This window comes from Nannospalax galili, unplaced genomic scaffold, assembly GCF_000622305.1.
Source record: "Nannospalax galili isolate Female #2095 unplaced genomic scaffold, S.galili_v1.0 scaffold147, whole genome shotgun sequence".
Classification (NCBI taxonomy): Eukaryota; Metazoa; Chordata; class Mammalia; order Rodentia; family Spalacidae; genus Nannospalax; species Nannospalax galili.
Genome location: NW_008355800.1, coordinates 760,716 through 786,285, shown reverse-complemented (window position 1 = coordinate 786,285; position 25,570 = coordinate 760,716). Strand labels below are relative to the sequence as shown.

The 25,570-nt window shown below is 44.9% G+C and overlaps 1 protein-coding gene across 3 annotated transcripts in view; it reads left to right on the top strand.

Annotated features, from left to right (window-relative positions):
• The window catches only part of Mapre2 (microtubule associated protein RP/EB family member 2), a 166,922-nt gene that overhangs the window by 126,090 nt on the left and 15,262 nt on the right, over positions 1–25,570 (top strand). For all 3 annotated transcript variants that reach the window (XM_017803358.2, XM_008853708.3, XM_008853707.3), the window contains 2 exons: positions 145–358; positions 24,801–24,940. In XM_017803358.2, the coding sequence (XP_017658847.1) occupies positions 145–358; positions 24,801–24,940 (354 nt within the window). The remainder of the gene's footprint in view (positions 1–144; positions 359–24,800; positions 24,941–25,570) is intronic.

The following is a 25,570-nucleotide window of genomic DNA, read 5'->3' as shown; positions in this document are numbered from 1 at the left end:
ATCACAAAAAGTTCATAAAAAATAAAATTAAATAAATACATTTTTTTAAAAAAAAAGAGAGTTGTAGGCAATTCTTAGGTTATAACTGCATCAAATGCCAGTATACCTAAAATTCCCAACTCATGTAGTGACCTCACATTGCAGGTGATTCCAGTGGAGAAGCTGGTGAAAGGACGCTTCCAAGACAACCTGGATTTTATTCAGTGGTTTAAGAAATTCTATGATGCCAACTATGATGGGAAGGAATATGATCCCGTCGAGGCGCGACAAGGGCAAGATGCAATTCCCCCTCCCGATCCAGGCGAACAAATCTTCAACCTGCCCAAGAAGTCTCACCATGCAAACTCCCCCACGGCAGGTAGGTCACAGGGAAATTAATCACTTGCATTGCAGGAAATGGCTGCGGCCTCTTGTGCTTCCCCATGTGTTTGTGATTGATCCTTCACAGCAGTCAGTGCTCCAGTGCCTGGGAATGGTCTCAGTAACTGTGTGACCACAGTCAGCTTCCCATGAACCACTTGTCCTAAATCTAATGACTTGATTTCGGCTGTTAAAGGGCAGAGTTGTTTTGCTGTGCCCTTAAAGCAGGCTGCTAAAGTAACACCCTGGGGGTAGATTCCTTTTTCTCTCCAGTTTTTCTGAAAATGTTTAAGTAGTCTGTTTAGATTTTTATTGGAATATTTTTACTGCTTAACTGCTGGCAGTACAGACCATTCTGTGAACTGATTTTGTCCGTTAAATGTGGATTATCTACAGTCCTTCAAAGTAAATTAGTGATAGTTTTTACATGGTAATGTAAACACTTTATTCCTTTCAAAAATGAAGTCATTGAAGATAAATGCCTAGAACTTTAAGAGTTTGTAGAAAAAAAAATATTAGAAATATCCTTGTCATAAGCAACAGACTTTACCAAACAGCGTGTGTTCTTGTGAAATGGGTCATTATTATAAACACCAGTTGGGTACCAGCCAGCTAATAGTGAAATTCTCAGAAACCATTTGTTTCTACCCCAAGTGCAGGGCCCTTTGTGCAGACCTGTTAAATCAGTGACCTCATTTTTTTTTTTTTTTTTTTTTGACTTTTTGAGACAGGGTTTCCCTTGTAGCCCCTGCTGGCCTGGAACTTGCCTGACCTCAAACTCAGAGATCTGCCTGCCTCTGCCTCCCAAGTGTTGGGATTAAAGGTGTGAGCCACCATGCCCAGCATCAGTGACCTCTTGATAGTTATAGCTTTATAATAACACTTTTCCTCATGATTTAGAAGACACCCCGCCTCCTTTTTGTAATTCACAGTTCTATTCCAGATTAAGCCACATCCATTGGACATCTGACATCTTTAAAAGACTTTTAAAGTTTTTGTTTTTAAAAATCTTGTTAGAGGGGACTGGAGAGATTGCTTAGCAGATAAGAGTGTATACTGCATTTACAAAAAAATAGAATTTGATTCCTAGCACCCACATTAGATGGTTCATACTGCTTGTAACCCCAGCTCCAGAGGACCCATCGCTGTCTTCTGGACTCCACAGGCACCTGTACACACATATACATTCCCTCACACAGATGCACATAACAAATTTTTAAAAATAATAAATCTTTAAAAAATACTGTTAGATATAACGGGATCGGTATCCATAACTACCAGGATTTTAGATGAAGTCTTATTTGTCTGAATTAACATAATAGAGGGAAAAGGATAAACACCTCTAGAAGGTATGTGGGAAGTCAGTAGACTTGATTGGGAATGATCCTAGACTGAGAGAGAGGGAGCTGCCAAGTGTGACATCTTTGTTTGTCTCACCCACTTTGAGGAAGGATGAGGGAGGATGGGGGAGGATGGAGGAGCTTGGGGGAGGATGAGGGAGGATGAGAGAGGATGAGGGAGGATGGGGGAGGATGGGGAGCTTGGGGGAGGATGGAGGAGCTTGGGGGAGGATGAGGGAGGATGGAGGAGCTTGGGGGAGGATGAGGGAGGATGGGGAAGGATGGAGGAGGATGAGGGAGGATGGAGGAGGATGGAGGAGCTTGGGGAAGGATGAGGGAGGATGGGGAGGATGGAGGAGGATGAGGGAGGATGGAGGAGGATGGGGGAGGATGGAGGAGCTTGGGGGAGGATGAGGGAGGATGGGGAAGCTTGGGGGAGGATGAGGGAGGATGGAGGAGGATGGGGGACGATGGAGGAGCTTGGGGGAGGATGAGGGAGGATGAGGGAGGATGGGGGAGGATGGGGGAGGATGATGGTGTCCTTCCGGAAGACTGAGAAAGGACTTTCTTGGAAGAAGTTATGTTTATTTTGATACGCTGAGTTTAAGTTTCTTTTCAACAGCCCAAAGAAGACCTAAAAAGATGGTTTGTGCTTTCATGGGTGTGTGTGTGTGTGTGTGTGTGTGTGTGTGTGTGTGTGTGTGTGCACGCATGTGGATGGGGGGTGTGGGGGTGTGGGTGTGCATGTGTGGGTGTGCGTGTGTATATGCTTGCATGTGTGTGTGTATGTGTGAATGTGGGTGTGGGTGTGGGTGTATGTGGGGGGGTGCGTGGGTGTGGGTGGGTGTGTGTGCTTGCATGGGTGTGGGTGTGTGTGGGTGCGTGTGCATGGGTATGGGTGTGTGCGTGGGGGTGTGGTGTGGGTGTGCGTGGGTGTGTGCTTGCATGGGTGTGTGTGTGTGTGCGTGGGTGTGTGTGCATGGGTGTGGGTGTGGGGGGGGCTGGGGGGGTGTGCGTGGGTGTGGGTGGGTGGAGGTGATGGGGAGTGGGGGGGGCAGGGGGGGTTAGCATGGGTGTGGGTGTGTATGTGGGCGTGTGGGGGGGTGTGGGTGTACGTGTGTGTGTGTCTTTCAAAGAATGTGGGCTGGACGTAAATATTGTGAATATTCCGTGATGGTGGTTGAACAGAGGAGGAGGAGGAACTCTCCTGGGATGCAGAGACACCAGAAAGATTGGAAGAAAGAGGAGTGGTTTTCTGTGAAGCAGAAGGAAGGGACTAGAATGTTCTTAGTGTCTGACTCTGTGAGAAGTCAGGGGAAATGAGGCCTGGAGGAGGTCACTGGATTTCACCTTGGAAGTCATTCATGGAATGGTGGAACAAGGACTGAATTAAGGAACCAGGTGGTAAAAGAAGCCGACTGGGGGCTGGAGATGGCTCTGTGGCTAAGAGCACTGGTTACTCTTGCAGAGGACTGGGGTTTGGTTCCCAGCACCCATATGGTGACTAACCAACATCCATAACTCCAGTTCAGGGGACCCAACACCTTCTTCTAACCTCCTCAAGCATTGCACAACATGGGTGCATTTACTACATACATGCAGGCAAAACACTCATACACATAAAATAAAAATAATAAAACATTTAAAAATAAAAAAAGAAACTGAGTTAGTGTAAAGTCCAGTTTTGACATCTAGAGTGGATGAGCTGCATTAGGCAAAGAACACTGAGCCCAGATCTTTGGGAATGCAACCATGTGAGGGGAGGAAGGCAGGGGAGCTAAAAGGATGAACATAGAAAAGAGGATCAAGAGAGCCCCGGGCCCAGCAGCGAATGAGCTTGGGTGGACTCAGAAGATCCCTTGCACAGTCACAGCATGGCCTTGGTTTTTGGTTTTTGTGCCTCCCTTCCGACTCTTCTTCTCCTCCAAACAGAACTCCATTAAATTGTCCCAACTTCGTTTTCTAAGAATTCCCTCATCTGTGTCTCACAGAACAAACAGTAGGAAATTTCTAGAAAGATGGTCACCCACAGTGCTGAATATTCATTGTGGAAATATCAAGTCAGATGAAGCCTGAAAACAGTCCAAGGAAATCCGACTCCTAGGAAGTGATTTATAACCCTTCAGAGGCCTGGTCCCCCAGACACCGCCAAGAGCTTGTATCTGGATGGCCACAGTTGAACAAGGGCGTGTGGAGTGCAGAAGCGAGGTGGGGGAGTATATTCACAACTTTGTCAGGAAAAAATGGAAGACTGTGGGAAGTATTTGGTGTAGGAAAAGAGCAGCCTCAGGAAGGTTAGGAGACAGTTCTTTCTGGTTTGCTTTAAGGACAAGGCAAAATAATCAGGTTTGTAAGACAGGAGAAAAACCCATGATGAATCAATGATTAGAGGAAAAGGAGAACTTAGAGGAGAAAATGAGGCCAAGGGCATCAAAAGAGGGTTAAAGGGCATGGGATGGCTTAGTTTTCTGGAGCAGAGGTAAAGGGAGAAGTTGGATGAAAATGAAGCCACAAGGAGATTGGGAGGCACAGATTCGCACAGTTCAAACAGGCTTGGTAGCCTTCATCTGTCTGGAGTTGGGATAGGCGCAGAGGAGGGTGCTATGTCCTCCTGGAGACCCGAGTTTGGGAGGCACGGGACACAAAAGGACTGGGAGGTGAGAAGCCAAGGCTGGCTGGGATTTCACGTCTTAATGTCACTTTCTGTAGCTGCTACTGATGGACAGATTGGTTTTGAAATTCACCTCCTGTTTTTTTCAAATTTTTAATAATAAACCAGAATGGTTTTCTTCCACAATCATAGCATGTCCTTAATTTCTTTGACTTTGGATCTTACAGTTGTACCCGTCCAGACAAATCTGTATTGTGCTGGCCAGTTCTCATTTTCTAGGAGTTCCTTCATCCCTGTCTCACAAAAGCCACAGAGAAACTTGTGCCATTTTGATAGGATGTCCATGAACCAGAAAAAGAAATATATAATTTCCAGAGCTTAACCTCTCGGGCGACAAAGCTCAGGAAATATACTAAAGTCAACAGTTAATAAATTTGGTTTTCAATGTTCCAGAAGGCAGTGATTTCTGAGACTGTTCCCCATACTTGACCATGTTTACTTTTTTGGTCTTAATCAGGGGAGAATGGTATTTTCAGGAGGCAAATTAATCACCCCCCTTTTAATAAGACATGTTCTGAATATTGGACATTGTGGGGTAGTAAAATTTTACTGGAGAAAAATTACAGAAAGGCATACATCACATGCAGAACATTGTTATTTAAAGCTATGACAGGAAAAAGACCCTATAAATGCATGAAGACCCCATTTTTTTCTCAGAAGTCATGTGTTTAGATATTGGGAACGTAGCCAAGAAAACGTAAGTCCTCATGTTCTGAGAGTCACAAAAGGTGTCGTAAAGGCTGTGCTAGAAAACCCAGCACCACGATCCAGGGAGAGTTTCTCAGGTACTTTTCCAGAATCTGCTCTGCTCTTTCTTCTTTGAGACATACATGTAACATAATAAAACATGGAATGTGATTTCCTAGCACATAACATATTAGGACAGGATACATGGATATGGAGGGACGCAAACTGCAGTAAAAGATCCAAGAGTCTTAAATTGGAAAATTTACTGAAGAGTCTGGTAGCCTAGGTAGTTATTTTAAAATCCAATCATCCCATGCCTCTAGCAGCCCATAGTGTGTATATACATCTCATGATTCTGTTATAATTCTCTTTTTATAACACTGACCCTGAATCATTTCCCCCGTGAACTATTTTTACTCTCTAACTGGTCTCCTTGCCTCTGGCATGAAACCACCCCAAGACACTCTTGGTACACAAGTCTGATTTATCCATTCAAGACTGAGGATAAATTAAGGTGCTTGATGAGGTGAGGGGTCAGCTGTCTGGTGCCAGGTCTGTAACATTTAACTCTCAGCTCTAAACCTTGGCCTTAATTATATCTATCTGTGGAAACAAGTAATGGCTGATATAGTTGAAGACAGGAAATGGGCCTCAATTTTTTTTTCTTTTTGGCTTTTGAATACTTGGTTAATTTTCAGTGGTTGGATCTCTCCCCACAAATAGAGCCTTAGGCTAATTTAACTGGCATGCCCTGACTGAAGAGCAGTGGCAGCTTCAAAGCATCTTGTGTGACAAAGAGACCAGATTAGAGTGGGAACAGTGATTATTCCCCAAGTGATGGTAAGCAACAGGAGCCTGTCTACGTTAGCAAGGGAAGAAAGCCAAACGTGTGCAACACGCACGCTACTTATGTTGCCACACACCAGAAAGGTTTGCCTGTGTGTAGACATACACTCATACACAGCGCGTTCTCGCTGAGAACATGCTAGATTTCTCTGCCATTTCAGTGCAGATAAAAGCTCTTCTCCTATGGATTCAAAGAAGCCTAAAGTTGTTCAGCATCTGTGTGTAGGTAGGCAACTTGCCTTGATTTTCATCAGCTTTACTATAAACAGAGGTGCTAATGTAAAGGTGAATGGCTGGCAAGTGAGTTTAATTCTGTCTACATTCTGAGTTTTATCTTGAACTGATTTTGATCTACCAACCAGGGGCTTGCATTTAGAATGCACATCTTCACGAGAGTTGTCAGTTGAGGGCATTCATCATTGTGAATTGTGATTCTTATAAATGTGCTTGCTCTGAGCTGTGTCTGTAACTCCAGATAGCTGTCTGGGATGAACAGTTTTATGTGTGAGCACTTACTAAACTTAAAAGGAAAGTCAGAGTTATGGTTTCTATAGCAACTGTAGCCCAGACACATTGCAAATTCACAGAAATTAATGTATTTAAATCAACCTCCCATATGTAAATATAGCGTGGTGGATTTAGAGTTGCCATGGGAAGTGAGGTTCAGCTCTCTCTTTTCCTTTGAGAGAGTGTTTCACCCTTAAAATCAGGTTAATAGAAATGCTATAAAAATGATTTCAAAAAGGAAGCCACCTGAGAAGTGTCATACAATAAGATGTTTGAATGATCTTCACTAAATCCCTAAATGGAGATTTTAGTAAATCCTAATAATGATTTTCAAAATCTGTGTTGAATATATGAATACTCTTATTCAGTTACTTGTAAGTTTATTCTCCAAGGTTGTTCATACTTAAACTGTGACTGTGTAGATGCATTTGTTTAACAATGAACATCAACTGAGCACCTGTCATCTAGGCATCACCTCTGGCCTTCTTTGAGGAAAGAAAAGTTGTATTTTTATGTTTAGTTTGGTTTTTAAGAAATTTTCTATAATGTAACAGTACGATCATTCTGATCTCAGCTTTATGGCTCCAAACAACGTCTTTCTTGGTTAAAGTGCCTCATGTATTTAAAAAGAATGTTTGTTCTGCATTTCTAGAGTAGAGTACTTCATGTTCGCACTATGTCAAGGTGATGACAATTATTCAGACCCTCTGTGGTTTGATGGGGCTTATCTGGTCCCCACAGCTGCTGCAAGAGGGTCTTGAGTTTCTCTTGTTGATAATGGAATTGTCTGTCCCTTTTTTAACTCTTGCTTTTGTTTCTGTTTTCTAAAGTCTCTGTTATTAGCGGTACGTATTTATGATCGCTAAGTCATTCTATTGAACTGAACTTGATGTTTTTGAAACGAGTGTTTCTCTTAAAGGCGGTAATGATAATACAGCCACTTCCCCTTTCTCTTTTGGTTTTTGGGTTGTTTTTTTTGTTGTTGTTGTTTTTTTGTTGGTTTTTTTTTTTTTTTTTTTGGAAAGAGTCTTCCTTTTGCCCTAACTACCCTGCAACTTGTCTTTTTTTGTTTTTTTTTTGTTGGTTTTTTTTTTTTTTTTTTGAGACAGAGTCTTCCTGTAGCCCTAACTAGCCTGCAACTTGCTATGTATACCAGGCTGACCTCATACTCACAGAGATCTGCCTGCCTCTGCCTCCCAAGTGCTGAGATTAAAGCATGCGCCACCACGCCCAGCCTTTCGCCTTATATTGACTGTTTGCATGGTATATCTTTCTCTATAACAAGCTAAATATCTACCTCTGAATTTTTTTTTTTTCTTCCCCAGAGTTGAGATCCAAACCCAGGGCCTTGGTGCTTGCTAGGCAAGCACTCTACCACTGAGCTACATCCCCAGCCCCCCTCTCTTTTATATGTAAAGCGTGTCTTTAGTGTCTTTGACTATTGAGCCCAGCCTTCTTCTTTCTTATTTATTTTTAAGAGAAGGTTTCACTCTGTAGTAGCAGCTGGCCTCAAACTCACTGGTACTCACCTGCCTCTGCCTCCCAAGTGCTGGGATTAATGGTGTGTGCCACTACAGTTGACAGGGAGCTTAGGTTCTTAATTTGTTTTGGTAATTTCTGCCTTTTAGAGTGATCAGTGCATTTATATTTAATGTACTTATTGATTTTTCCAGATTTAGATCTGCCAAATTCTTATTAGTTTTCCTGTTTGTTCCTGTTTTGTTATTAAAAATGGTCTGTTTTCCATATTTTTACCATCTTAGTTTTCTCATTTCTGGATATTAAGTTCCATGGTTTATCTTTTTAAGCCAAGGTGCATTTCACGTTTCTTATAATGGCAGGCTCACTGGAAAACATTTTTTTATTTTTCCTTTTACTATAAAAGTATTTTACAGTCATAATCTTTTCAGTGGCTAACCACTCATTTAAGTGGTTTAAAGAGCACACGAGAGAGCATGCGTGTTTCAGCCGCCTTCCTCAGTATGGAGTTGTCGTTTTTTCCCTGGGTGCAGTCAAGCTTTTCTCTGTATCTCTGCTTTTCTCTTTTAACTGTGGTGCCTAATCATGATTTTATTTGAATTTATTTTAGTATTCATTAGCTTTCCTGATTCTCTAAGGTTCTGTCTTTAGGGAATTTGTAGCATTAGTTCTTCAGGTATTTTCACAGCTCCCTTCTGTTCACTCAGCCTGCTCTGGAAGTCCTTCACCTGTGTGTTTGACCTTCTGAAACTACACTAAGATTTCCGAAGTAATGGTATCTCTCCAGTCTTTTTTCTCTCCTCTTTAGATTAAGTGATTTCTGTTCCTGTATCTTCAAATTTATCCTTTTCCTCTCATTTCCTAATATTTAGTACAAAATTTATCTTAGTTATTGTGGTTTTCAATGTTAAATTTACCGGTTTTTTCTGTTCTTTGCTGTTTGTCTGCCCTCATTCACTGTGAGCGTATTTTCCTTCCGTCCACTGAGGAGTTTGTGCTGGCTACTTAGACTTCATCTGTTAATTCCACTCCCCTGACTACCTCAGTCGGCCTCTGTTGATTGTCTTTTCCTCTAAGAATTCTGTCATATTTTCCTACGTGTCCATATGTCAGATAGCCTTGCATCGTATCCTAGATGTGTGACTACTAATGCTGTGGAAACAGGGCGTAACTGTATTGCTACAAAGGATATTGAGGTTTTCTGTTTGCCGGCTACTTTGCTAGAAACCAAAGAGAAAGTCCTAAGGGAAGGCTGAATGACATTCAGGTGTCCAGCCCAGGCCTGGACCTGTGCGTGACTTCCTTTTCCTTTGAGAAACGCTTCCCTTTAACCACACATATTAATCTCAGCCCAAGGCCATAATTTACTCTTAATGTGTTTGCTGATGTCTGCTCTTTAGATCAGGACACTTCATGATAAAATTTGACTTCTCAAACCAAACCCAGTGGGATGGGCACAGGCATCCTCTTGTCCCTTCAGAGTCTATCCCTCAAGATGAATCATTCCTGCTTATTCTTACTGCCCCCCAGCAGGGCCTGCTTGATCCTGCTATCTCACTGTACCCCAGTCACCTATGCACATACCTCCTACTGCCTACATACCTACTTTAGTGACCTTTCCAGAGACCGCACAATATCAGCTCACTGTGAAGAAGAAAGTGCGTGTGTCTAACAGCACCATACTTAACAAGGCTTTTTGTCAAATAGATGTTACCAGACCTCATTGTTCCGTGGAACCACGCTACCTTTCAGTCAGTCCCTGCCCCTCATCAGCTTTGTATGCCTTTGTCCTGCTCATATTAAGAAACTGTCACATTGCTGTCAGCATGTGGCTGCCTCTTAGCCACAGAGAGGCCTAGAGAAAATGTAGAGAGGCTTTAATGGCCCAACTACTTCAATTCTTAGAGGGGAATCCCCTCACTAGAAGAGACGTCTCAGTGATGGTAGTTTTAGGTACATACCTGTCACATCTAAGATGTATGAGAGACCCCACTGGGCATCAAGATGCTTTCTTCTGAAAGAATAACCAAAGCTGTATTTTTCTATTGTCCATTTGCGTTGCTGTGATAAAATAGAATAAAGTGAGTGGCATATAAACAACAGAAATTTATTCCTTATAAGTAGGAGAGCTGGCATGTCCAAAAACAAAGTGCTCAGAGATTCGGTGTCTGATAAGCATCTGTTTCTTCCAGACATCCTTCATAGATGAAAACTTTCACTGTGTCCTGAGATGGTGGTTCTTGCAAGCAAACCCTCTTAGGTGGTCTCTGCCCTTATGACTTGCCTCTGAAAGTCTCTACGTCTTACTGTCCATTGAGGTTGGGCCTTAACATATGAATGGTCATAACATATGAGTGGTCTACCGCATAAATTATAAGTAAAACTCTACCATGTCACAGTCTCTAGGTATCTATCAGTTTGGAATGTTAGGCATAAAAACATATGCATATATAAAAGAGTTTAAATGTAGTTACCCTATAGTGGGGCAACAATGCCCCTACTAGACACCACAGGCTAGGGAATAGAAAGCCCAGTGCTGGGCATAGGCCACCTCTTGGGTTGCTGGCTAGTGAGGTCCCATAGACCCTCAAACATCACAGGCTATTGCTGTTGTTCTTGGTAACCCTCCAGAACTTCACAGTAAGACCTTCTTGCTGAGGACATCACATATTTGAGTTGTGGGACCTGGAGAAGCTGGTACTGACCTGGAAGCTTCTTCTCTACTGGCCAGCTTTCATAATGCTAGAAGGTGCTGTGCACACTACCAGAAGAAAGAAGTCATTATCAGTCTTACCCATCCATGAACCCTGTGTGCTAAAGTAACAACTGACCTGGCAAGATACGCCCTCTGGTGCCATAGTGACATCAGTGTTATGGTAGTAACCAAACACTTTGATTGGATTTAAGGCCTGCTCTCCAAAATGGTACCCATACCTGGCACCATTATCAGGCCCAAGATGGTAGTAACCAAACACTTTGATTGGATTTAAGGCCTGCTCTCCAAAATGGTGCCAGGTATGGGTACCTGTGGCCACACAGGTCATAGACTCTAGATGTGATCCTAGCACTATTATTCTGCTAAATGAACATAGTAGTAAACCAACTCCTGATAACCAGAGAAGCTTCTTTTTGTGGCGAATGGTGATCAACACAGAGACCCACACTGGTCAGTGTGCAGAGAATAAGAGACCGGGAGTGCTCAGCCATAGATGGGACATCTGTATCACACCCCTCCACAAAATTCAGGGATCATCGCAGAAGATGAGGGGGCAGGAAGATGCCAAGAGCCAGAGGTGGTGGATGACCACCACAACACAGTGTTTTCTGGACACAACATGCTTGAACCCACAGCTGTTGTGACCACATGTACAAGACGTGCACCAGCTCAAGCCGGACAAAATCCCAACATGGAAGCGGGAAGCAGACACAAAGTCCCACCCCCGGCTGAGGAGCTATTATTGTCAACTGATAGCTGCTGGAAGAGTCAGTTTTCTTTTAAGGTGTGGTGCCTGGTAGATCAGCCAGGCCCCACTGGATGGCCTCACTATATGGGCAACACAAATTGGACTTGATGGGTTTTTTAAAAAGAAGGACATGAAGTTGGGGAGTAGGGAGAGGGAGGGCAGCTGTGGGAGGAGCTCAGGGGGGTGAATAGGACCAGACTACGTTATATATTTGAATAATTCTCAAAGAATTAATAACTTTTTTAAAAGAAACATGAATAAATCAGGTGTTTCAGATAGGAGGCCCTGGCAGTGTCTGTGGAACAGTCGAGACAGCATTTTTGACAGACAATGCTAATTCAATTTGTATTTTCGTAATTATTGGCTCTCTAGAATGAATGCATATGTATGGTTTTCTTTAAAACTAGTGTTTGGCAAAGCCTGGAGATCAAAAGCCTGTTACAGTGCTCTTGTTATGTGACTCAAAATCTAAATTTACTGTGGATCAGATTTTTTTCATGAACTTTAGGGAAAGTAAAATATAGGAGGCATCGGTAATATGCATATTTATTGAGTATACAGTAAGTGTTGTTCTAAGCAGTCAGTGTGTTTTAGCTCAGTTTGGCTTCACAACATCGTAAAGACAGACATCATTATTCCTATTCTAGGGTCTGGAAAGCTCTAACAGAGCTTCACACACCTGCCCAGATCACCTAGGCAAAGTAAGGGACTAAAGGTTGTAGTCTGACCTTGATTCTAGAACTCTCACCTTTCATGAGCTCTCCTCTCTCATATACCACAGATTCAGTCTTGGGTTTATATTCTTATCTCATCCCCACATTAAGATTTGACAGTCTGAAATCAAACTGAAGCACAGTGAGGAAATCAAAAGCCCTTGTTCCTATGGAAACAACAGAAACATGCTGTGCTCCAGGTAGACTTGCATTTTTAGGTTTAAAACATCCCATCCATCTTTACAATAGTTTTGAGTAATAGGGCATGGTGGCACACACCTTTAATCCCAGCACTCAAGAGGCAGAGGCAGACAGATCTCTGTGAGTTCAAGAGTTCGAAGGCCAGCTGGGGCTACAGGGAGATCCTGTCTCAAAAAGACAAAAAAAAAAAACAGTTTTGAGTGAGAAAGAGGTGCTACATTTTACCGATATTAATAAATGCATGATCTGTAAAGCCACTTGTCCTGACCTCCTGTCAGCACCAAAGCGGAAACCGTATGAAGCACTGGCAGGTAAGCTGTGGTGTGACAGGACTGACAACCTCTGGTTTCCTGACTCCTGCATTCGAATCTCTCTGGACAAATGGTCTGAGGGATTATGAAGTAAAGAGTAACTAAGGCCCAGAAACAAAATTGGCAAATAGCTCTGCCCAAAAGCCTGATGGTGGCCACTCTTGCCTTCCCATAACCAGCATGCATCACTCTTACAGAGCTGCTCCCTCTCAGTGCGCAAATGTTTGTCGATTCTGCAACTAAACTTAAATGTTCTCTTGATGGACCAGCCCTTTGCTCTATGTAGATCCTAAGGTAAAAGTTTGCTCTTCAGCTTGACAATAAATCTCAAAAGAAAATGGCACTGCAGTCATTCTTGGCTCCAGAAGCAAATACAGAAGAGTACCTGTGAGCCCATTTGTCCTTATTGTCAGTGTCCTTAACCATTTGGTATATTAGGCAGAATAAAAAAAAAATAGGATGTATTTAGTGTGTGTGTGTGTGTGTGTGTAGGTTTAAGTGTGCCACAGCATTATAAGAAGGTCAGAAGACCACCTTCAGGAGTCAGTTCTCACCTTCCAGTGTTGAGACAGGGTCTCCTTTCTGCCACATTACTACAGGCTAGCTGAACGTCAATGTCCAGGCATGTGTCTTTCCACCTCCCATATCACTGTGGGAGTGCTAGGATTGCAGATGTATACCACTGCACCCCTTTTTCCAAGGATCAAATTTGAGGCTCAGGCTTATGCAGCAAGCACTTTAACCTATTGAGCCAACTTCCCCATCTAAAAACCAGTTTTGAATTGATGTTTAGAGTCCCATTAAAGGATCAGTCAGAACTGTAAGCCAATTTTGCCTTGTTCAGTCAGTTTCCCCAACAGCGGGCACATAGAGGCTCCTATGTACCTGTTGGACTTGAACCATTGCTATGTTCATTTCGATCAGGGAAGATGCAGCACGTGAGTCAACACATGACTGTTTTCGAAGTCTATCCAGCTGTTTCCATTGCCTGCCAAGCACCTCGCCGTAACTTATACCAGTGTCCTACACTGCAGCTTAGAGAATAGTAAAACAACAAGCAGTTCCTATTTCTTGGATCCCTTGCCCTTTTTTTGAAAGCTTTATTTGAATCTCATTCATTCATATAGTCCCTCAAGTATTTATTGAGGCATTTTAAGGGGATCTAAAGATACAGAGTGTGTCTGACAAAAGCCTGTTTTCAGAGGAGTCACTGCTTGAGGGGAAACCTAACAGCGACAGTCAAACCAGCTGAGCGCTCTCAGTGCAGGAAGACACCTGAGCTGGCTCCACGGATTCTACAGAGGTTTTCTAAGAAAACGAAACTTTAGCTGAGACTTAAGGACCCAGTAGAAGCTAGCCAGACAAGGGATGTGGCAAAGAACATTCCAGATAGAAACAACAGAATGTTGAGGTCACCAGAGAGTGTATTCAGTTTGGTGAAGTCCACGTGGCTTTGTTTGAATGTTTTGTGACCCAAGACTACAGAGGTAAGTAGATCTCTCATTACTGCTTTCAAAAGGAAAAAGACAAGAAAGAAAATCACAAACTTGGCAGCTTAAAACCGCACACGTGATCTCGCAGTGCAGCACAACTCAACTGGGTTCCCTGATGTGGAAGCCACAGGCTGCAGTCCAATCTCCAATGGGCCATGATCTCATCAGAGGCTCAGCTGGGGAAAGCTTCTCACAGGCTGTTGCATCTATAGGACGGAGGCTCTGGGTTCTTGCTCTAGACCACTCTCGGCTCCTGGAGGCCACTGTCACGTGGGCCTTTCCAGCACAGTGCTGACACTTTTTTTTTTTGTATTTTATTATTGCTTTCTTTAAGAAGTAACGTGACTATATTGAAAGACTTCATAGAGATGGAGAAGTTGGCAAAGCACTTTTATGGCAGCTGCTTCAGGAACAGGAAGTAAGTCTGCCTCACGTCTGGAGGCAGGAGAGTCCTGAATCCGGTAACATGAGGGTCAGACTGACTCCTATCCTTTTGTCATACTCTGTTGGTTAGAAGGAAGTTGCGATTTACCCCATATTCTAGGAAAGAATATTACACACGTGTGTAAATAGGCAGAAATCATTGGAATGGGTGTCATGTTCCAGTCTGTTGGTCACAGAGGTTCCCAGAACTCATTCTTTATAATGGATCTCCTGGAAGCTACTGAAATGTTAAAGCAGGTATCTGCTCTGCCTTACAGAGCGTGTGTTAGAATGTACACACTTCCAACCTTGAGACTAGCTGCCTACAGGGAGAGACGGCGGGGACTAAAAGTGGTTGCAGTGGTGCTGCTGAGACTTAGGGAGGTGGGATCCATACAGTATGCGGCTTAGGGGCTGTGGGAAGTGAGAGGAAGGGAAGTGTGGGCAGCTGTTTAGGTGTCATGGGATCAGCTTGGGAGTTGGTTGGTGGAAGCAGAGAGTCCTGGAGCAGAAACCAGCTGAGGTCCTTAAGAGAGACTGGGTGACAGGCCAGTTCCTGGGCTCACTTTCCTGAGTTCTGAGTCTGTTTTGAAGTCTGAGTAAGAGCGTAATTGGAACATAACAGGCTCTCTGCCCTCAGAAAAGGGACATTGCACATCAACAGGGACTCTGAACATCTGCAGTAATTAAGTACTGAGGAGCCCCAGCAGTGGTGTCTTACTTTACAGAGTTCCTTGCCTTAGTGAGTGCTACATGTCAGGAATACAGTGGTGCCGGGATGGTGTCGTCATGGCAACGCCAGTGTGGCTCCTCTGCAGGCTCCATCAGCCACTCCCTTTCCCTATTCTGCCGTAAACAGGCCAGGGCTGCTGCTCTCAGCGTTGGGGTGGGAAGTAGAGACCATTCTTTCTGGTAAAGGGATCCCCACCGTTTCTGTTTCCTCTGAGAACAACTGAAAATTATGAATTTAAGCTAAGGTGACGCAGTATGTTTGAAAGCCGGTTTAATCCCCCATCAGCGTGTGAGAGGTGAGGAAGGTCAGTAGTTTACTGCAAAAAATACATTCCACGTTGAAATAGCTATTTAAAAGTTACGATTTTTAAGACCTGAGCCACTTCAAAATATGAAGCCCTTTCCTGCATTTTTCTTTCTCCCTTGACAAATTCTCTGAAACCAAAGTGAGTCAAGCACAGTCTGGAAAATACTGGAGAATCACATGATGGCTAAAAATAAGCGCATCATCTCCAGCAGGGACAGTGAGCAAGACAGCAGTTACCGCGCATGGACACACCCACTTGCTGCGCATGCTCTGTGAACTCAGCCCTCTGCCCAGGGTCTGCCTTTGTGAAGGCTGGTCAGCCAAGAGGGGTCCTGGGCGGTCCTCGGGCTCTGCTGGCTCTGTGCTGTGACAGCCACACCTGGGGGAGGGGCAGGGAGGGGGTTGCAGGCCCTCCGTGGTGGGCTTTCCGGGCAGTGCTGTTGTATCTATCACGTTGTATGATGGCCCAGAGCCTTGGTTGGGAGGGACTGGCCGACTCACAGCTCTGCTTTTGCCTGGCTTGCCTTCAACTTTATTGATCCTTTGGGATCAATAGCAGATGCTATCCGTCTAAGAATGTTTCCCTTTTTTCCTCTGTTAATATTGCAAAGCATAGATTGTGTCAAAATGAGCATTTGGTGACCTCAGGAATTGGAGTAGAGTAGGGTTTTTAAACTACAGCCTTCCTAGTGCTTTACCCGATACAAAACAAAATCCATTTTGCATGGACTCAGAAGAATGCTGAGTGCCTCCTGAATGGCCTTTTGGACCATCCTGACTGTTCTCAGAGCAGGGAGCCAACATTTGAGAGCCTGCATTAGGACATGCCTCTCTACCCAGGGTCCCCCCCTGGGTCCTGAGGAGAGCCTGGGAGCAGCTGATGGCTGCCCTCCAGGGGGCCTGTCTCCCTGGCCTGGGTCCTCTGCAGCGCCTACCTGGCCTGTCTTCCTGGCCTCCACAGGACTGCTCCACCCCTGGCTGGTCAGATGGTCATGTCTCTTGCTCCCACCTCATCTTAGTTTAAATCTTACCCACCCATTGAGGCCTTGAGAACGAAAGAATGACTCATTCCTCCCTCTGCCCTACGGATCCTGGGCCTTGTGACTTGGGAGTGAAGAGCTGTTGGCCTCTCAGAGGAGTGAGACTTTTGAGCAAAGGTAGCTCTTGGAGCACATACACACTCTCCTCTGGCTGGTGGCTTTCTCTGCCCTCCTGGTATTCAGGGCTCTTGACATCTGTCCTGAGTAAACTCAACCCCAGTAGCCTGTGGAAACTCTACAGTTCTGAGAGGAGATGGAACTAGAGAAGACCAAGGGCCTTTGTAAAATCACTCACCCACCCAGCTGGGCCTCCTCACTCACGCTCTCTGGGTCTGCCTTCCCGAGAGCACTGATGTTTTCATTGGCTGTTACCAGCTTATTGTGTGCTGCTTGGTGTCTAGCCCTGCTCCATGATGGACCATCAGCTCCACAGGGCATCTTTGGTGTTTTGTTCACTGAGGTCTGTTAGCTTGCCAGATACATAACAAGGGTTTAGTAAACATTTGTTGCATGAATAAATGAAGAAATGGAGGTAATTTAAGAACAGACTTGCTCTAACACCCTGACCTTCAGTGTGGAAAATGCCTTGGGGAGGGGGTCCTATGGAGCCCACTGCTGGGTTACGGGCTTTCAGTAAACAGGGGACTCATTGCTTTGTATTTTGCACTTCAGTTTTACTTTGCTAGGTATGAGAACTTTAGAATGGGGAAGCCAATGTGTTTGCATGCTTGACTGAATCAGGCCTCACTTGCTGAATAATAATGGGAAAAAGGGCTGACACTGTGTGTCAGGCTCTTGGGTAAGAGTTTTCCATGTTTTAGAGATTTGTTTTATTTGGATATATGTGTACTTGTGTGAGTTTATATGCACTGCATGCAGGCAGGTACCCACAGAGGCCAGAAGAGGGCATCAGATCCCCTGGAACTGGAGTTACAGGTGGTTGTGAGCCACCCGATGTCAGCACTGGGAACCAAACCCCCGGTCTTAGCTGCTGAGCTCTGTCCAGCCTTGAGTTCTCCAGGTTTTAACTGGTGCACTCTGCCCCCACCTCAGAAGCAGCACTTCTATTCCTATCTTAAAACTAAATCGAGCAAGGCGGCAGGAAGCCGGGCTCTCTGAAGGCCATGAGCCTACAGAGCCGCACTGGTAAGCACTGCACCGCACTGACTCCCCAAGGTAAGCTGAAGGGTACCCAGCCTCTTGCCAGGTCTTCATGCCCGCAGGATGAGTGCTGTTCGTGCTGGCAGTGTGGCGCCACCCTGTGCGAGCTGCCCACTTTTGTAAGCTGACAATGATGTTGTAAAGAAGAGCAGCCAGACTTTGCCATGGGCTGTGTTGCTGAGGACAGAGCTGGAGGGCTCTGAACTGCTGATTGTATGATAAGGAACTGCCCTCTTAAGGAACTCATCAACTAGGGACCTTGGAACCCTGAGCCCTGGTCCCCACTGAGGTCCTCCCACCCAGAGCAAAGCAAAGTGAAGGAATGAGGCCGTTTATTTAAGAAAGGACCAAGTCTTTACAGAATTTTCAGAAGTCAGCATTGTACAGGAGCTGTCTTCTCACAATCTGATGGCTCTGATGTCAGTGCATTGTGGAAGAAGGCCTTCCTGTGCCTGGGGCGCCTCCTTGTCAGTCCAGCCCACTGCTGCTTTCCACCAGCAGTGGTCTTTTGTTTGGGTTAGAATCACGTTCATTATCCCAATTAAAAGATAAAATCTGTTTGTTGAGGTGAAGGGCATAAGAAAGGATGTAAACTCATCCAGGAGCACTTCATCCGCTTCATCTGTGCATTTGTGATCTGTTGCCTGCCCGCTTTGTTCCCATGGTCTCTGAGAGTAAGAAAGAGGTCAGATGACCAGAACGTGACTTTGTGCGTGTGTCTGTGTATGTACCCGAGTTTTTATATCTGTTGTTCTTGTCAACTGTATCAATAGCATATTTTTAGCTCCGCTGCTTATGACTTTGGCAAGAAGAATTCAGCATATTATATGAGAAGAGTTTCTCAGTTCTGACGGAGCTCTGACTGTGAAGGACAGGGCTCAACTACACCACTTTTGTTTCCAGTAAAATTCCTTCTGAATCCATTCAGTTCTCTGCCCCGAATGTAGCATTTTTCCATAAACATCAAGCAAGCCACTAATTATGGACATTAGACACAGCCATGTTCTGACTTCACTGAGCAGTGAATCAGAACAGCTGCTCCTTTTTACAACCATAGTCAAAATATCTTAGAATCATATTTAAGCCCCAAATTCTAAAAGCATTAATTAAGACAGAACTGCTCAAAGACAGAACTGTGGATCATGTGCATCTCCAGTCAGGAAATTTCAGAGAATTACAGGGACTTGGGCAGAACGCGTGTCTGTTTCCCTCTGCTTCCGAAACTCCCTTTTATTTTGAAAGGGAAAATTAGTAGGGGAGAGAAAAGCTTAAGGGCAAGACAATTGCTTGTACAGCACCACCGGCTAGTTGCATTCTCAGGAATCCCCAAATGCAGTTTGAACAAAAACCTGAAGTGTTTGCTAGCTACAAGAAAACAAATCCATGTCTCAGTTGTGGCCACAGTAGCTGCAGTACCTTGAAAAGCTATGATGTAAATGTTTTGCACCTAAGCATCACTGAAGCACAGACCCGAGCAAGAAGAACATCTGTCCCCTCCAGCCTGGTGGCGCAGGCCTTTAATCCCAGGACTCAGGAGGCAGAGGCAGGCGGATCTCTATGAGATCATGGCCAGCTTGGTCTACATAGTGTGTTCCAGACCAGCTACAGGGAACCATGTCTCAAAAAGACAAATAAATAAATAAATAAATAAATAAATAAATAAATAAATAAATAAATAAATGAGTAAGTAAATAAATAAATAAATGAGTAAATAAATAAATAAATAAATAAGTCTCCAAAGCCAGCGTGGACTCCATTCATGACTGGCTCTCTTGACAAGACTGGAAGACAGTATTACGCCAACAGTAAAGTACTGAGGTTGATAACCATACTTTGCTGGTAGCGTGGTTAACAGAAAGCATTCTGACAAAGGTGTACCCTGTGCTCATAGACACTGTGATACTGCTACTGTTATTCTGTAAAAAAAAAAAAAAGCTTGTGACGTCATTAAATGTAAGGAGGCCAAACGCTTCTTTTACTTTCTTTACATCTAGTGTTTCTTTGGATAAGTTAGTCATGTGAAGAGTATGTTTGTTCACAAGTTCAGTTCCCAGCACTCACATCAGGCTCACAACCGCCTGTAATGTCAGCTCCAGGGGATCCAGTACCCTCTTCTGGCCTCCACAGGCATGCATACATTGTGTATGCACATAAATAATTTCATCAGCTCATGGTTTAAGGAGTCACTGTACATCCTTCTGAAGATGAACCTCCAAATTAATACTCTTGACTTGTGTGTAAGAAAAACCCTCAACTGAGGTGATGCTTCTGTTCCTTGATTTCGTCCTATTTGTTCATTAGTTGGTACGTCCTCATTTATCTTTGATTTATCTCTGCTTCTTTCCAAACAACCTGATCAACTGCAAAAACCCTTCATTTGAAAGAGCAGATATGAATGACTTTGATCTATTATTACATCTTCCAAATGTGTGCTGTACCCCCTGCTTCCTCAGTTCAGCCCGCCCTTCTCCCAGAGTAACGTGGTGGTGGGATGGAAGCTCTGCTCCCCCCGACCCCCCCTCCGCCCCCCCCTCCGTGTGTGTGTGTGTGTGTGTGTGTGTGTGTGTGTGTGTGTAGCTGAGGACCGCAGATCTGATTCTCCTGTTTCCCTCTCTGATCTCGAGCATTCCTGATGGACACTCATGGGGGCCAGCATGAAAGCCTGGGTCCTGGGTTCCAACTCACCTTTACAAGAAACAATTCTATCTTAAGGCTGAGGCTGTGGGCTTGGAGAATCAGAACCACACAGAGCAAGTGCTGAGCTCTGTCCAGAGAGGATGTGTTTCCTCCAGGAGAAAGCAGTTTCTCTGGGAGGCTGTGTGACTGCCACCACCTTCACGGCAGGGTCTGGAGCAGTCCTGGCCTCTCTCCCAGGAACCTTGCAGAATGCATCGCCCTCACCTCTTGTCTCCCAGCCACCTGATGCTGTGCTTGTGCCCCCAGGGATTGACTTGCCAGGACCGCTTCTCCTCCTTATCAAACAGCTCAATTTCTTCAAGCAATATTTAATAGTGTCCTGGAATCGTAACTAGTAGTGGTCCTGCATTATACATGATGACAAGCTTTCCCACGATTCTGATCCTTCCATGTTCATTTCTTCTCAAACTAATGTCAAACAGATAAGGCAGAATGTGAGAACATGTGTGTCTGATGGCCTGAGCTTGGATATTGCCACCAGCCACATCTTTTGGTGACCTACTTAGGAAGAACTGCCTGGAGTGGGGACTCTGCACACATTCTCCCCGGAAACCCCTTCTGCAGTAGCAGATATGTAGACCACCTGGAGCAAGCCACCCGGCTCCCCCCCCTGCACTTTACCAGATGACTGTGCTGACCCAATCAGCTGCTCCACCCGATTCCACATGGAAGGGGCCCTCATCATCCCCTACGTAGAGGACCTGGAGAGGACACCTAGGAAGGGCCCTGTCTCGGTGAGGCTGACAACTTCTCATTGGTTTCCTGCACATTGGCTCCCCCAGCCAGGCTCAAACTTTCCCCCAGTGCTAAGTTTTTGATGAGTTCTGATAGCAGCAGGGTTAGGCACTTGTGCTTGGCTGTTGTCAGTAGCAAACAAAACAGATGCACCTCCTGTATCATAATACTCACAGTCACACACTCACAGAGGACACCGAGTGGGCTGACCAGAGGAGGCACAGAGTGGAGCTCACATTTGGAAAAGAGCAGATCGAAAGTCATTGGTATCTGGTATTTCAAATGAGAAAGATTTTGCGATTCTGATTAGGTTGTTTGGAAAGCACAAGGAAATCAATGATAATCAGGATGTTCCTCCTAATGAGCAAACAGGAAGAAATTAAGAAGCAGGCATTCAGGAATCACCACACCAGTGCAGTTGGTACAGCCAGCGGCTGCTCAGGAAAGCATTCCGGGCACTGTGGCCTCCAGAGAGTGTGACAGTCCAAGATGAAGGACATGGTTAGACACCCAAAGGAAGCAGGGGGAGAGGGTGTTAACATGCAGAAGAACGTCCCAGTCCACACTGGGTGATTGTGGAGTTCCAGAACACTGGCCTGCTCCCAAGAAGGTAGAGAGGGTGTCACACCTGGGGAATCCCAGGTAACTGTTGGTCCTGGGAGACTGTGCACCTGAAGAGACCTTAGACTGCATCTTAGTCTTTGAGCGACTTCCAGTATGTGGCTGTGGTAGGAACTAAATTAATGTGCATTTATTAAATAAGGAGCACTGATCATTGGCTGTTGTTTGCAGTCTTTTAGACTTTCTTTTCATTAAAATATGATGTCTTGTGCATTTTTTTTAAAAAAGTCTAGAAGGACTTGATTTTGTAAAAGCAGCTTCCCTGGGCTAGATGGCTGCCTGCTAAGATGGCTCCGGGCAGGTCATTGTGTTCCCTGACTGCTCCTCAACAATCTGTTCAGCTGACTAAAGCTGCTCAATAGGAAGTAGGAGTAAGGTTCTAGAAGGATTCTGTATGGAGAGGAGGGTCCTTGTAGCAGTTTGCCCATCATAAGTAGACGAGAGCTCCCTAGCACTTTCTGCACATAGGTGAGATTTCTAGATTTCCAGATCCCCACTGACTTCTCTTTTCAGAACTCAGACTGTTTTAAGTCATTCCCAATTTAATCATATTCAGATCTACTGGACCTTTCCCTCTACTTTTAAAGAAGAGTCTTTCCCCTTGTTTAACAGGGGTGTGTTTTCAAGGCTGTAATACTGTCAGTGTGTCTCAGAGGTATGACTGGCATCTGTAACTAATGACTCCAGGCACCTGAAGACAGCAATATAAATTTTACAGTCTTCCTGTTGGCTGCATTGTAATTAGGGAATTGGTTGAAACTTGCAGCTGTTGGTTTCTTTGTAATCCCCTGTCTCTTCCTAATCTGTCAGAACCCAGAAAAGTGGGAAGCTGTAAAGTTGGAAACCACATGTTTTATCTGCTTATTTGTCTATTTATCTAAACATTGGTTCCCTCACCAAATGAATTTAGCCTAACATTGTGTAATGCAGACACGAGAAGACATGTCCCCTGCCCTCCAAGAATCTTCTAGAAGGGCAGAGGCTGGGAGACTATAGTGTAGAATTTATTGGGTCAAGGGAACACACAGGAGGGACACCTATGCAAACAGGAAAACCAGAGCTGCCTCTGCTTGGGACTGTGTTCAAAACCAAAGCAGAAGGGCCGGCCCCAGAAGCAGCCCAGAGGCTCTTCACCCCTGCATGTACCTCGTGACTTCTGTTGGGCTGTGGAAGCCACTCCCATGTCTGTGCTGTGTTGTAGACAGTGAGTCCATGGTGGGCTGAGCGCCACATAGGTGAAGTCCTACCTGAAATCACAGTGTGTTGTTATTACTCAGTGATCACTTAGTATAAGGTGCTGACCCCATAACTCCCCTTTGTGTAAAGGGTTTCTTCCTTTGCAAGTAACATGTCAGTGTCTTGTCCTAAAAGTTTCCTGTGTCTAATGTTTTGGCATACTCCCCTTTGTGTAAAGGGTTTCTTCCTTTGCAAGTAACATGTCAGTGTCTTGTTCCCTAAAAGTTTCCTGTCTAATGTTTTGGCATCCACCATTGAGCTGCATCTGGAGTTCATGCTTCCTGAGGGATGTTGCACATTTGTGTTTCCTCTAGGTCTGCCATTTCCTGTACATTTACTGATTGTCACTTCTGTGAGATCCTTATATCCCTTCTCTCCCCACCACCTCATCGTGAACTGATGGATTTTATGTACTCAAAGCATCACATAAGTTATAGCCATTATTCTTCCTGATAGGCAGACTGCCCAGTATGACTGGTCAGAAGCCCCTTCACACTGGCCCCTATGCCCTTTGCCTTGGCCCCATCTTTGGTTTTTGCCACAAGCTGTCATAGGCTCATCCTGTTCCTTCTCTGCCCCATCCCTGGCATCGGCAGCATCTCAAGCCCCTTTTTTGCAGAATGACGTTTAGAAACCAAGATTTGGACATCAGGGGTACTTGTTGCCATGGAGACCCCATTGCTCGTGGGCTTCTTCAATCTTGAATCTAGGACATTTGTTGAAAGAGAAAATACATGCATCTGTGTTAGCGTTTCCTCTAAAGTACAAGCCTCTTACAGGGCCTTTTCTCTTGGAAATTCAAGTACAGTCATAAGTTGAGGAACCAAAGACCCTTATTTATTTTTAAAGATTTTATGTGTATGAGTGTTTTGCGTGCATATATACATCTCTGTATCACATGTGCATCGCATCAGATCTCTTGGAATGCTGTTAGAGATGGTCATTAGTCCCCCTGAGGTGCTAAGCAGGGTCCTCTGCAAGAGCAGCAAGTGCTGAGCCATCTCTGACTCCCTTTTTCATTTTGAATCTTTTGTGTTCGTGTCTGTGGTTTCAGGCATGTGTGTATCACAGGTGGAGGACAGAGGACAACTTTGGGTGTTGGTCCTCGCCTTCGCCTTTATCACCTTCCACCTCATTCGAGTCAGGGTCTCTTGTTGGCCACTGTGCACCAGGCCTACTGGCCCCCGGGAGTTTCTAGGGACCCTCCTTTCTCTGCTTCCCATCTCATAGCAGAAGCCCCAGAATTACAAACAGGTGCTGCATCCACCTTTACGTGGTTCCAGGATGCAAACCCAGATTCTCGGGTTTGTACATTAAATGCTTTGCCTACCAAGCCATCTCTGCAACCCTCAGCCTCTTAAGGTTCATTGTAGCTATTATCTTAGCTCTGGAGAGAGAAGAAACAATTGCAGTAACCTCTTCTACTTGAGAAGAAACTGTTTCCACAAAAGTTCAGCACATTGCCCAGGATGCTGTGGGTTGGCCTAGCCTCTACCCTCAGGTCAGGCCAGTCTAAAAAGTGTTGGGACTCCTTTGGAATTGGGCTGGCTCCCTCTCCATCTCTCTTTTCTTTCAGCAGCTAGTAGCTGAGCCTGGTTTTTGTGACAGAGCCTGTGCTTAGCGCTGGTCACACAGAATGGTGGTAAAATGGATAGTGCATTTGTGCCGACTGTAGTGCAGTTTTTAGGAGGCTCCTTTTATACCATGCATCTTCTACATATCTAAAAATCATGTTTCATATTGGCTATACTTATAAGTTATTCTGGTTGCTTCTAGGTGCAGCCAAATCAAGTCCAGCATCTAAACCGGGGTCCACACCTTCTCGTCCCTCATCTGCCAAAAGGGCTTCATCCAGCGGCTCAGCATCCAGATCGGACAAAGATTTAGAAACACAGGTCATACAGCTTAATGAGCAGGTAACTCATCATCCGAACATGTCTCTGGGAGCAGTGATGTGTGTGAGGGGTGAGGAGGCCACACCCCCGCCGGCCTGGGATGAGGAACGGGAGGCAAGACAGAGCCAGTGGTTTTCAGCCAATGAGAACAAGAGATTGTTCAGGAAGAAAAATCAGCAGTGTTAGTCACAAAGCTTGACACTGTGCATTAAGATGGGGCAGATGACATGGCCTGCTTCAGGCCACCCTCTGAGCTCCCTACTCCTCAATGACCATCCTGAACTCTGAGCCTGTCCACTTCTGGCCATCTGAAGAGTGTTAAGGCTACAGGACCGTTTACCTGGCTCCCTCTCCCTCCCTCCTTCAGCAGCTGTGTTTTGAGCCTGTTACATGTTAGATACTGTATTTAATGCTGGTAACGTAATGGTAGCAAGATGGATACACTGCCCCTCCCTTACACCAGAGATTATTTCTAAAGTTTAAAAAAAACAGCCCTCCCTACAGTCGCAGAAGTGGGACACCCAGGAGCACTAAGCCCAGTGCTTGGGGACCTGAAAGGCAGCAGCTGTGTTTAAGGAGAAATTTCCTTCTGATCTAACAGCATCTCACAATTACAGCAAATCTAGCTCCACCATTGAACTATCTAATGTA